This window comes from Chiloscyllium plagiosum, unplaced genomic scaffold (genome assembly GCF_037043375.1).
Source record: "Chiloscyllium plagiosum isolate Xiang-an unplaced genomic scaffold, Cpla_swu_hap1 HiC_scaffold_6, whole genome shotgun sequence".
NCBI lineage: Eukaryota > Metazoa > Chordata > Chondrichthyes > Orectolobiformes > Hemiscylliidae > Chiloscyllium > Chiloscyllium plagiosum.
In genome coordinates this window covers 86,075,657-86,090,060 of record NW_028270144.1, presented here as the reverse complement: position 1 = coordinate 86,090,060, position 14,404 = coordinate 86,075,657, and the positions used below count along the sequence as shown (strand labels likewise).

Genomic DNA, 14,404 nt, shown 5'->3' with positions numbered 1-14,404 from the left:
TCCTCTGTCATCAGCACCAATTTGGTTTGATAATGATCCTGCTCCGTACCTGGGGATATCTTACTATGTTAAAGGCACTATATAAATGCAAACTATTGTTCCAGTGGAATATCAATGAGATAGTGACTGTGACCCAAAACAAGACATTTGGCAGATCAACATTTGAGTCATAGGTTTCATCTGGAACAGTTAAGTTCATGAACTGTCTACAATGCTCACTATTATCTTTCCTATCTGTGCTATACAACAGGAACCTAGCTGCTTTTTCTAGACAAATTTCCAAAGCTCTTTAAACTTTTCATTGCCTGGATTGTAAGTTTGGTTGACAATATTGATTTAAAATAAAATCAGGACTGCAGTTTGTGTACCTATGCTCTGCTCAGGTTTTGGTACAGTTTTCATTGTAAATTCCTGCCACTTGAACGTATGATTGAATGCCAAGTTATTATGGATGACATGTTAGCTTTCTATCAACTTTCATCCCTGCAGGTAAAGGGCATTATCAACCTTAGTTTGAACACAGGCAAATGGACAAGGGCACCATGAATCTCACAAGTCCTTTCAGATGTCACTGAAAACGTGACTGCCTTAATGTTACTTTTACCCAGTGACTACAGTAGAAATGGTTGCTTGAAGAATTCAAACTAATGCACCATAGAGTTGCAGTTGTTCAGAGCCAATATTCAGAAAGGCTGTTAAATACAGAGACCTAAAATACCACAAGAATCTTCAGCATTCCCTCTAAGGCTATGGAAAATTCACACACTTCTCAGTCCAAAAGAAAACATTTTTCAATATAACTATGTTAAGAATTATATTGTAATAATTATTATGTAATAGGATTTTTAAAAATTTCATGTCCATTACTCAACATTTTTCAGAGGTTCCCAATTTCCTAGCAACTGTAATACCTAAAAGGTACGCTGATCCTGATAACACTTTACCATGAATACAGGTCCAGATATTTTACTACCAAAATCCATTGTAAAATTGCAGTCTTTTAGTAATAAATTATACAACAGCAACAGTTAAGGATGTCTTACTTTTGAGATGCAGAATAAGCCAGATACCCATTATTAACATAGAACTGTAAAACTGCATTTGATAGAACTCGATATGAAAGAGACAAGGTCATTTCCGAAGACCCAACTTTATCTTTAATCCACGAGGGTGAAGGGTGGAGAAGAGGAAGAAAGCCATAAAACAAGCAGTCAGAAGAGTGATACTCAATATAATGAGTGGTGTTCATAGTGTTACAATAATTTGGGCACAAAAGAGATTGTCACTTTCAGAACAGAGGGGTTACTGGAATCCTTTTATATCCATGCACCTTTACATTAACTCACATGAACTTACCACAGGTTCATAGTGGCCACTGGCATTTTTACACTTACAAAGCCTAAAGCTTCCGAAATGCCTATCTGGCCTGTACATATTTCATTAAAAATAAACTCTATATAATAAATAAATATATAAAATAAATATAATGTTGCCTTTGGAATTTCTATAAATAAATTTAACTTTTCTGTTTTTTTTTACTAAGAGGTCTTTGCTTAAAGCCCTATGGGGTAGTACCATTGATCTGGTAGATGAATTGTCTTTTTTTAAATCATTTTTAAAGTACGATTGCGTCCTCCATGCCATTATAAATGCAGCGTGGGCTTGAGCATGTCACCAGCCAGTATCCTGATGAATCAAAGTATGGCAGCTATGCTGATACATAACGAAATAGAACTGATCAAAAAAATTTAAAGCGTGTCCCATCTTGGAGCATGCATCAGGCCAGCTTTCTCCTCGGCATTTCATTACATTCCTCCCTCTTACACATTTATTTTTTTTCAACCAAGCAAGTGGGCACAGGCTCACCTCTGGGAGGGCAAACTGTAAGTGCAGAACAAAATCAGCGTGTCCCATCCAAGCCTCCATACACAATGCATGCGACAAAGTTTGGCAACAGTAGAGCTGATGTGATGGCACAGCTAATCATTTAGAACCCACCACATGAACCAATATAGTGGTTGCTTTTCAGTGGTCCAAACTTAAGGATTGTCTTCATCAACTTTGGCTTAACACATCCTTGTATAATTCAGGTACTTTGTCAGGGTCCACTGGTCTCGGTAAAAAATGTGTGAATTTTTGGTGCCTTTTAGTCCTAGTCCCTTCCCTTGGGGTTCCATCTTTGTTTAATGCGACAAAGTACCGTCTTCCAGTGTCCGCATGCTTATATACATTTGATGAATAGGTATTGTACCAGTTTTCCTCAAACTGTTCCCGGAAGACACACTCTGCAGTCAACTTCTCCTGCAAGAAATTGGAATCAAAATATTATTTCTGAAACTGTTAAGTTTAAAAATAATTGAATCAAACATTGTTTACAATTAGTACTATTAACTAGATGGATTAATGTAGATTATTCAAGTACATTCCCAGGATGGTGACTTGGGGACATGGATTGCTCACTCATTATAGAACCCTCCAGATTTTCACCTTATTGAAATAAAGTTGAACAAATTTGATGGGTCCTACGGTGTGTGGGGAATTCATTCTGTCAGGCTATCGCACAAATGACAAAGGCAAACTAAATGCCTTAATCTATAAGTAAAAAAAGATTCAGCTCGTACTGTTGTGCCAAAAACAAATAACATTTTACATTCAAATATATTCTTCAAAATGGCACCTTCAAACTATTTCAGACAACAGAAACAAGCTAAAGAAGCACTATGCTTCAGTTTACTTTGATTTATTTACAGATTGTATAGTCCAGCTGCTCTTGCCTCTTTCCATAGAGAGTGAAGTGATGGATAACATCATAAGCATGCTTCTCTCACGCTTTCTCTCTTTCTTTCTTTCTCTGTCTCTCTCTCTCTTTCTCTCTGGGCAGCGTATGTTATAACATTATGCTGAAGCTGAATGAGAACATGATACTGCAAATGTTAAATTGTCTAGCCTAGTCACAATGAAAATAGAAGACAAGGCAATGTAGTATTTAAATTACTAGCAGTGGAATCATTATATTAATAAATTTTTACTTCCTATAATGCTAATTAAGTAAATAGAAGCATTTTATCTCGAGGGAAAATGGACACCTTAACAAAATAACTTGCACTTGAAGGTCAATTATTGTGAAAGGAATATATCCATCAACAGTGTCCACCACTTTATTCATCTGTTGTATTCATTGAACTGTCTTTCGCAGATCTAAGGTGGAAATTGTAACTCAAGCACACACAAAGTCAGAATCTCTACTGTAATATTAACTATCATCACATTCTACAGAGCAGAAAAACGATTGCCGTCACAGCCCTGCTCTCCAAGGACATCTCAAAAATGTCCAGTTCCGTACTGGACTCAGATAATGTTCTAAATCAAGTATTAGGCCCCATGCTTATGTTAATAAGTGTCAGTGACTGTGTTAGTATTCCTCAGGGAAATTGGGCTCCTATAACTTAGCATCAATCATATTTATTTTCATATGGATGAGGTTTAATAAGCAGTACTGAAAAGTAAATAAAAAAGAAATTAGCAAGTTCACAAAAGGGTGGAGCAGTCTTTATTTTTTAATACTTTTGACACTTTGAAATGTAGCATCTGAATTGTAATGAATTACGTGTATTATAAAAGATTACATACATGGGCCTTTTCTTACAACATAGAGGAATTGACAAGTCAAAAAGTATTACAGGGCTTGGAATTTAATACACTCCCTGAGGTACATTTAGAGGTGGAAACCATTTGATTGGACTAGAAAGTGCTGGATAGAAATCCCACCACCTTCCTGTCTCTTCACCAATTGAGTCTGGGGTGACCAGACTCATAGTTGTCCTTCTGTGATTAATGCCCACTTAAGGAGTTCATTCTGTAGCCACTTATTCAACAGTTACAATTGGGACAGGCATCACATGGAGAGCAACAAAAGCCCAAAAACCTTGGTTGTGTTTGCTTATGGAATTGGGAGAACAAGCTTTTGCATTGTTGGGTTGTTAAGTACTCAATTGGGAGATGCCCCTCAGAGGGTGGGGGTGGCACTACAGCCACCTACAACCTTTTCTTATTATACCACTGGCTAACCAGCCAGTCAGTCCTTCCCCATAACCCCATCCCATCACACATTCAGTCATCTGTTGCCTGGGTCACCGTCCGATTTTGGGAATCTAGTGGGTACATTGCTGGCAGTTACCACTGCTTTCTCCATTGTGCTGCCTCACATGCAAAACTGTTGGCTTCTGATTGGCCAGCAGGTCACAGAAGCTGGGATTTCAGGAAAGATCGCTGGCTACTCTAATACTGAGGGCCTTGTGGAGGCAATGTGGCCTTTTACTGGTTCTTCACCTGACAGGGGAGATCCCATCACCTGGGTTAACACTTGCTGGCACAAGGTGAGATAGTCATTTTTAGAAGGTGCATTATATAATGTAATATGGTAGAGTCTGCAGATCGCATGGTGAATTTACCAGCCATCCCAAAGCGCATCAATTTGAGCAGAAGCAAGTCATCCTTGATCCCAAGCGAATACTGAAGGGAGATTAATCATGTTACTTCAGAATAACTATTCTGTTGCTAAGGTAGATCTATGTTTCTCTCCTGCCTGCCTCCAGGAAACCAAATTGCCCCTGTTGAGACAGGAAACTGGAGGCGGCCTGGAAAAGTTTCTGTTGGTTTCCTGCCAATGCATTTAACAAGACTGTTAGTGAGCCTAATGGGCTGGTCACATTGTGATGAAGGCAGCGCTGTTGGACAACAATCCCCTTAAAATAGCTGGCACCAGAAATAGGATATTTGGCTTTGCTGGTATTTGTGGGCCTAGAAAATCTTGCACATTATGAATTAAAAAGGTACTGAAGGCTGCTGTTATTAACTAGTACTCCACAGTGAATAGCACAATGAAATGTTCAAAACCTCACCTCTCAGACCTGTCAGCTCCTCACACTCATATCTGTATTATAGGTGTCACAGTTGGAACCCCACTTCCTAACTTTTGGCAATTAAATCATGATTCATCAGCTTTTTAATTTAGGATCTGACAAGAAGGGAGAGGAATACTGATGTATGGAGCCAAATGGTGTTAATTTCACAACTGCTACTTGAGAGCTTTTGTTAAACAAAAGTGGGTTCATTAATTGCATTATTGATGACAAGGAATTCTTAGAGATGAGTTACAATTAGAATTTGATTATAGAGGAGGTCTAAACTGGGGGTTGACAGCAGGAAATCCCCAAACAACTAAGGAGGTATCGGAAAACATCAAAATGGTATGGCACAATTCAACTTGTTAGAAAGATGCTGTAATTCTAAATATATGTTTTTTTATTTGCTGTAAAGAAATGAATGTGTGTCAGAACATATTTGCTGGTATGTATTGTTTTGATCAAAATATATTCCTGATGTGCTTTGTTCAACTAGATTTATAAGCAGTAAATGTTTTTTGCAGCCAATTACATCACACATAACTTCTTGTTTGGGACTCTTCGCCACCTTTGTGCAATTCTGACAGGCCTTGCCGAATCTCATTTCTTAAAAGCAATCAATAGCAGGGGTGATGGGAGCGAAAGGCTCTGTGTTATAATGACATGTTTCAAGCCACAAATAGTGAAAATTTTCATTAGTCAGCTTTGATATCACAATATAGTTCCATTCTCGTGCAATCTCGCATTAAAAGAAAATCGCACAATAGCCACGCCACTTAAACTAATGAGGCTGGAATCATGTTATAACCAATAAGGAAAGTTTGCATTCTGCAAATAATGGTCTAAATTCTTTTTGTATTAAAGCCAATTCACACCAATTGAAGAAACATGTATTATAGCAGTACTAGTAAGTAATAAAAATAACTCAAAATACAGCAGCCTGAAGATCCACAGATAAATTCTGTACCTCATATAAATTGAAACTATGTCCTGACTCAATAACCTATGCTGAGTTGTTTGGTGTCGGCCAAGTCAACTGTAGAGTGCCTTAATTGATCACAACAGTCCAATGCTTGGAAGAGGACAAATCTGATAAGATACACACTCATGCAAATTACATACATGCGAATTTGGAATAGAGACAGGATGGTGCATTGCTGCAGAGTTTTCTCAATAGTTCTACAGTCCTTAGTACCAGGGGATGTGAGAATTTTCCACTCATCTTTCAGTGAAATCAAGCCAAACAGTGTAAATCACATTTTGGCCAGTTTTCTGAGTATTGCTGGCTCTTCTGAAGTTAAACTGGATATTTATGAGAATTCGTTCTTGATATTCAGCCTCCCCAGGTTCAGTTTCACACATTTAGACAGACATTTTAGCTGGCTGCACCTAGGCATGAAGGTCTAGATGGGGCCTGGTGTCTGTGGAACCTCACCCCTAGAAAGAAACATTGTTTTAAGGAAAGGGAGAAAAGTTGAGCCAAAAAAAATTATACCATGTATTTCACAATAAAATGTTCATGATAGGTCTGTGTATTTGCTTATAAATCAAACTTTTACAGGTTTGACAACTATTATACATGTAATCCTGCAAAATTAAATAGAACAGCCCAAACTTTGTAGAGCCTCAATTACAAAGAATACTTGAAAACCTCAAAATTGAACTACTGAGGAAGGGCACAGCCCAAAAAAAGAATGGATTTTCAAATTTTAAATGAAATATCTTACAGAGGTATAGAAATACAAAAACGATACATCTGGAATACTGCATTAAATAATGAGTGTAAGGCAAAGACTATATAGGGTCACATTAGAATAAGGCAAATTGATGCCAAGTAGTTCTTTAGCACAAAGAGTGACTCATAGATGGAATGAACATCCACATTGAATAATGAAGATGAACACTTTACAAGCATTGAGGAAATCATGGAATTCAACAATGACTCAGTCTAGATGTGCAGGTTGGCAGGTTCCATACACCATCCGGATCTTCATTTATTGGTTCAGTGCAAGAATTTTATGGATGGGCAAGATAAGAAGAACCAAATAAGCTCTGTATCTCTCCATATATGTAACTGAGTAAGACATTCCAGAAATAGCATCTGAAATTCTTCCAACTAATGCTATAGTATATTCCTTCAACTGCATGAATCCAAATCAATGTTCATAACTATACCCTACTTGTTCTGAAGAAAAATTTCTTATTAGATCAGTTACATTGTGTAATGTGTAGCTTTTGCTCAGCTTATTCATTCATTCTTTGCCATCTCAGCATATCCCTGGAGAGGATTGTTCTTGATTAACTGATTTGTTTTTTTGCTTCATTGTAAAACAGAGGTCAAGTGCTGTGTACTTGCTTGTAGCTCTACAGGAAACATGAGACTAATTTAAATCCAGTTTTTGTACTCTCTGCAGGGAACTGAATCACATGACAAGTGGCATGGAAGAAATTCTCACTGGAAATATCCATCTCAGTTTTAATGGAATTACAATCTGCTGGATTTCTGTATTGGAAAAAAACATTTCAAGCAAATATGAACTAATTTATTCTTGTAATATATACTTGCATGCTTGTTATTGGAAACAAAACACACCGAAATGGAAACAGAAAATGCATGTTTTAATTGGCTTATTATATCTGAAAAAAGTGAGAAACTACAGGATATCAGACAGCAAAAGGTCACCTAATTAGTTTCTGTGGTGTTTTCCTGCAGAGAAGTTAATTCACAACCTAATACCTGGAAAAAGTAGTGAGATTAATTTTAATATTTTAACACTTCATACCATCAACTGTATCAATACATTCACAATATTCTTTGTTTTAATGATAAAGTATAGGTTCAGCCTATTCTATTTCATACTTTAAGGTTGTTAGTCATTGCACAGCATCTCACACAAATGTCTACTTTCATGAGTGAACTCAATCTCAAAAGTGTGTCTCAATGGGTTAGTCAACTCGAATTATGATAGTCAAATCCAAGTATAATCCCCCCGAACATTCACTCACACATATATATATATATAAATATATATAATATATATATATATTCTGGTGGGAGTTGAGTAAACAGCAATCAGGAATTCTAGCTGACTTTATTTTGAATCCCAATGATAACTTCAGCACCAAAATGCGATCACAGTTGAGATCAATAGAAATGTGTGTACAAATGTGGGTTCATTGTAGTCCTCAAACCAAGCCATATAGTGTATGTACTTACTATAATATTGTTCAGTATAAAGTTTATTTATGTATTTTTTATTCAATATTTATCTATTAAAGGTTTTCTTTGTTTCAAAAAAGTCCATTGTTTAAAAATGACTTGGTGTCTCTTTCTTTGTATGTTTGTGTATTAATGCTAATGTGTGTTACTTCCAAAGTGCAATTTACGGCAATGTTATGTTTTGAATGTCATTATATTAAAAACAAACATTTGAAATTGTAATTCATTGAAATTGTAATGTCTGTGTTTATGTGCTACGGCAAATGTATTACCATAAAAAGTACTGGTGTGCATTCAATCAGTAAAATGTCACTCTGTACAAAGAGCACTAATCTATTTGGCTTTTTGTTATTGTTAATGCTGTTCTATTAATTAAAAATCCAGATTGCAAGCAGCAGCAGGAACCTATTTTATCCTATTTGTAATTCATGCTTTTGATGTAATGTGCTTAAGATTCCAGAAGGTGGCATTTATTTAGTGGGGTTTCAGGATGTGATCTGCTTCATTTGATCATCATGTATTATAGTAATATACACAGATTAGATGCAGTATTACACAGCAGAAGGCTCTAAGTAGCAACACCCCTGAGGCAAACAAACCACTGTCTTCAATCAATTATTCCCATAATGTAAACCCCATTTAAAAGCATGTGAACTCATCCAGAGAGAACATAACTTATATTGTAAAAGTGCACATGAACAAAAGTCATAACCCAATTTCAACAACAAAAGTTATTTTAGGAGATTGTGTGCTAATGCACAGACCCATGTTTCCCAGACCCCATCACCCATTGGGATAACTGTGATAACAGTCAATACATTGGGTAAAATTGATTGTATTTTGTCTGCTAATGAAAGGAATCCTAAGTTTTCATGATAAATGTTGCTTCTGTAGCTAAATCTAAAACTAGATGCATATTTCGCAAAGAAAAGACTCAACAATAGCACATCCTCACATAAGTCATGGAGCGTTTGCAGGTTTAAAGAAGACTTAGATTACCCACTCAATAGAAAAGATTGACTTTTCTTCTCAATCTGCTGTTTCATTTGTCGACTGCCATTCATCATCCCAATCACACTTTGTATCACTTGTATGTCTCCCTTTTTAATACTCCATGTTCAAAGCTGCTGCTGGGGTTTAACATAATTTATTCTCTTGCAATGCACAGAGTCACTGCAAATAAAAGCATAAGCTAACTCTCCATAACTAGATATAAACTACACTATAAATGAAAATTTGCCAAGTGAAGAAATTAGGTAATTCCAATCTCTGCAGATAAATAAATACATGATACAAGTGAGAAACAATTGTAATTCAAAGACGTATTCAACAGTCTGGGACCCATCTACATCTGCAGATATTACAAACCTCTTTCAATGTTTTTAAAATTAAGATGGGCATAGATAGGGTGAATAGCCAAGGTCTTTTCCCCCGGGGAGCAGAATCCAAAACTAAACAGTATAGGTTTAAGGCGAGAGGAGAAAGAGTTTTCATGAAGAGGGTGGTGCATGTATGAAATGAATTGCCAGAGGAGGTGGTGGAGACTGGTACAATGACAACATGTAAAAGATATCTGGATGGGTTCATGAATAGGAAGGTTGGAGAGGGTTCCGGGCCACATGTTGGCAAATGGGACTAGATTAATTTCGGATATCTGGTCAGCATGGATGAGTTGGACTGAAGGGGTCTGTTTCTGTGCTGTACAGCTCTGTGACTCTATGACTCTGTATTTGCAACAACTTTCCGTATACTTTACTCCCCTGTAGTTATTATTACTCTGCTCAATTCAAATGGACAGGTTAAATTTGAAAGCATTTGTACCTCATCAAGGAATTATGCTTTCGCTCAGGAATTGGGAAATCAATGCTTAAAATGAAATAAGTTAAAATGTGCTGGATTTTCATGGAATTGAAGAGTGTCTATGGAAGGATAAAAATGGGGGCCAGAACCTGATTCCTAGATTTCTTACACTATTCCTAGCAACCTCAGTTTCTCCATTACAGGATACAGGTATGGGCTTCTGGTGGTTAGCTCTACTGCAGGGATCGACAGTCATGTCATGGCCTCCACAGTTTCTATGGAGATGGGCCAGCATTTAATGGACTCACTGTTCATGGTCCCCATTTCTGGTAAGGCAGCTCCCATTATCACCCCACACCCTGCCTTTACTTGCACATTGTCCCAAGATGGGTGTATTGAACTGGGAATTCTCCAAACTCCTGGTAGAACCACAAAGATGATAATCCAGTCTAAACTCTTCAGAAATATTTTCAGGCATCTGACTATCCACTTTAAATAAATTGTTCCAACAATGCTGATCACCCACAAAAGGCAGAATTCTATGGTTGTTTTTGCAAAGTGCAAGTCACTTTGATCTTACCGCAGTGATTTTCACCATGGGGCCATATCTTAGCAAACTCACCATGTTAATTGACAGTTCAGCCCTTATGGTGAGTATCACATCCGACTTCTGCCCCATCTTGCTACAGGAGCAACTCACCACTCACCGGAGATCTCTGCTTTGACTGGCAGCATTTTTAAAAGGTCGTTGTGCACCCAAATAAACGTGGTCAATCCATTGTTGCCCCACAGTTACTGACATTGACCCTGAACATGACAGACACCCGGCTTGCGGGCAGGGTTCTTGAGGCCCTGCTGGATGGTGTAGTGTGGAGGCAAGACTTTCTCCTCCACCGGCCTGGCAGTGGAAGCCACAACATCAGACCATGCCAGCCTGGTCCGAGGTTGCCAGCTCAGGTTAGAGCAACAATCGGGAGGAATGCCCAGATGATATGAAAGATGGTGGGATGGTAAATAAGCTGGATGCAGGATGATGTATTAGATGGGTTAATCAGTGACAAATGGAATTTAATCCAGATAAGTGTGAGGTGATGCACTCGGGCAGGGCAAATAAGGTAAGGAAATATGTGCAGAACAGCAGGATCCTGGGAAGCACTGAGGATCAAAGAGGACTTTGGTGGGCATGTCAGGTAGGCAAAATGATTAAGAAGTCCTATGGTATCCTTGGAGCTTAACAGAAAAGGAGGTCATGCTGGAACTGTATAGAAAATAGTTGGTTACACCACAGCTAGAGTATTATGCACAGTTCTGGAATCCACATTAAAGGAGAGATGTGATAGCACAGGAAATAATGCAAAGGAGATTTACTAGGATGTGGCCTGAGCTGAAGAATTTCATTTAGGAAGAAAAATTGCTCAGACTGTGGTTCGGTTTTCATAGATCAGAGGAGAATGACGAGAGACAAGATTAAGATGCAAAAATTACAGGGTTGGATAAAAGAAGGAATCTTTTTGCCTTGGTGGATGGATCAATAATCAGGAGCACAGATTTAAGACAAGAAACATAAGGTTTAGAGAGGATAGGAGGGAAAGACTTTTCATCCAAAGAGTGATGGCATCTGGAACTCACCACTGCCTGTGGGGTAATGGAAGCAGGACCCCTCATAACATTTAAAAAATATTTAGTAATGCACTTGCAATGCCAGGGTAGACAAGGCTATGGGCCAAGAGCTAGAAAATGGAATTAGAATCGTTAGTGCTTGTTATGCTTGTTTTTGATAGACACAGACTCAATCGGCCAAAGGGCCTTAGACCACCCTTAGTTTTATGCAAATCAGTTAGTTGTGCCCCCAACCTCCTCTATTCAAACGAAATAAAATAATCTTTTCTTGTAATTGACATTCTCCCAGAATCCTCCTAAATCCCCCCCCCCCCCCATGCCCTCTTACATCTTTCCAAGAGTGGAGTGTTCAGAGCTATCCAGAGTACTCCTGTTAGTGCTTTCATATAGTTCCACCATAACCTGTCAGCTCTTACATTCAGTGTCTCAGCTAAATAAAGACAACTTGACCAGTTTACCTTCATGCCTTTTTAAAATGTGGGTATTATTGGTCAATGATTGTACATCTAGTACATTGCAAAATGCATTTTTTTACTCACTGATAGGAATCACTGGCTGGCCAGTAGTCATTTTCCTTTTCAAGCTGCTCTTGAGAAGGTGATATTGAGCTGTCTTCTTGAACTGCCTCAGTCCATTTGCTGTAGGTAGACCCATAATTCCATTAGACAGGGAAGTTCCTGGATTTCGCACCAGTGACACTGAAGGAATGGTGATATATTTCCAAGTCAGGATGGTAGTGGTTTGGAGGAGAACTTTCATGTGGTAATGTTCTCGTATATTTGTTGTATTCGTCTTCAGGATGGAAGTGATCGTGGGTTTGGAAGATGAAATCTAAACATATTTGCTGAACTTCTGCAGTGGATCTTGGAAATAGTACACACTCTGCTATTGAGCGTTGGTGGTGGAGGGAGTGGATGTGGTGCCAATCAAGCAGGCTGTTTTGTGCTAGATGGTGTTAAGCTTCTTGAGTGTTCTTGGAACTGTACTCATGGGAAGGCAAGTGGGGAGCATTCCATCACACTCCTGACTTGTGCCTTGTAGATCGTGGACAGGAGGTAAGTTACTCGCTGCAGTCCTCCGAGCTTCTGACCTGCTGTTGTAGCCATTGTATCTATGTGGTCAGTCCGCTTGAGCTTCTGGTCAATGGTTAAGTTCAACTACATTGCCGTGGATCTAGTGTCCCATGATCCTGACCAAGCAAGGATGGTAGATTTTCTTCCCTGAGGAACTAGATGAGTTTTCTAACGATCAATGATTGACTGATCATGAAAGGTCAAGAGTAGAGTGATGCTGGAAATGCACAGCAGGTCAGGCAGCACCCGAGGAGCTGGAAAATCGGCGTTTCAGGCAGGAACCCTTCATCAGGAATGAGGCCTCTTTCCTGATGAAGGGTTCCTACCTGAAACGCCGATTTTCCTGCTCCTCGGATGCTGCCTGACCTGCTGTGCATTTCCAGCACCACTCTAATCTTGACTCTTATCTCCAGCATCTGCTGTCCTCACTTTCATCTAGTTGATCATGAAAGGTCACTATTACTAAGACCAGTTTTATATTCTAGAATTCTTCTTTGAATTTTAAAATCCATCAGCTGTCAAATTGGGATTTGCATTCTTCACCCCTGAGCATTAGTTTAGTTTGCTTGGTTAATAAGCCAGTGACATCACCACTACGCCATCCTCTACCCAAATTGTACATCCCATTGCCTTGCTAGCCTTTCCCAAATGCAGCCTTCTCTAGTTTGAATTATTTCTGACTTCCCTTAACAGCCCAAAAAAAAGCTTAAAAATCTGTCCTGAGTATTAATCAATTTTCAAAGACATTCAACTCTTTAATACCTCCTGTTTTATTAGATTATGTCTAATATCTCCTCCTTCTCCCTGATTGAAGTATCTGTGTGGTTCTTTTATCTCTCTTGGTATTTCTTCACAGGTGATGATTTGAGGAAGGTTGTTGGCTACTCCAATCTATCAGTGATCAGCAGATTCTGCTGCACCAGACAAGTAAAGGTGTAGGCTTACTTGGGACAACTGGGTCTTCCCTTCTCCACCAATGTTTCTTCTGTGTTGATTCTTTGCTTGATCTCAAAGTTGTCTATCACCCTCTTGATATGTCATCTCCAAGCATTCTGACCTATGCCCTGCACTTCTCCATGGTACACAGGGAGGGGCTCCTTCAGAGAATATATAAAACCCCCTCATTCTGTTTACAACACAGTTCTCTGTACAACACAGACTTGGGCAGACAGCTGTCAGCCATCTGGAAAAATGTGATCTGCCTTTGTTGGTGGGTGGCCTTGATGCTGGTGATGTTGACTGTTTCCGTGACTTCAAAGGTTGCAATGTGGCCTTACCATCTTGAGGATGCTGTGAGGTAGTACTTGATTGAAACACGTTGAAAGGTGGGCACACAGTAGCGGACCCATGGCTCAGTGACATACAGAAGGGTGATGAGGACTAGGCTTTTTGAACTTTGACTTAGTTTGTGCTATAAGACTGCAGTTGCTCCATACTTTATTGTAGGGTCAGATGAATGTATTGCTTGCTTTAGAAAGCATATTGTCGATTTCCTCAACTATAATGGCATCAGACAAGATAATGCTCCACAAATAGAAATGTATGACGTTTTTAGATAATTCATTACAGTTCCCTTGAGGATGCTTATCTATATTCTTTTTGGATGCAGCCTGATGCAGATCTTCAGTTTTCTTTAAACTTTCGAGTTTTAGCACAAAGAGTTGTGCTGCCTGGGGAAAATATTGCAGATCTGACTGCCTGTGGGCCAGGAGAGCACAGTCATCAGTGAAAGGAGGCACATGGATGAGTTTTTCTTGCGTTTTCAGGTGAGCCTGAAGATGCCAGAG

General features: G+C 38.8%; 1 protein-coding gene across 3 annotated transcripts in view; it reads right to left on the bottom strand.

The window, feature by feature from the left end:
• Positions 1-248: 248 nt before the first annotated feature.
• The window catches only part of LOC122550744 (fibroblast growth factor 9), a 62,404-nt gene continuing 48,248 nt past the window's right edge, over positions 249-14,404 (bottom strand). For all 3 annotated transcript variants that reach the window (XM_087988170.1, XM_043691943.2, XM_043691944.2), the window contains exon 4: positions 249-2,301. In XM_087988170.1, coding sequence (XP_087844296.1) covers positions 2,056-2,301 — 246 coding nt within the window. In that variant the 3' untranslated portion in view covers positions 249-2,055. The remainder of the gene's footprint in view (positions 2,302-14,404) is intronic.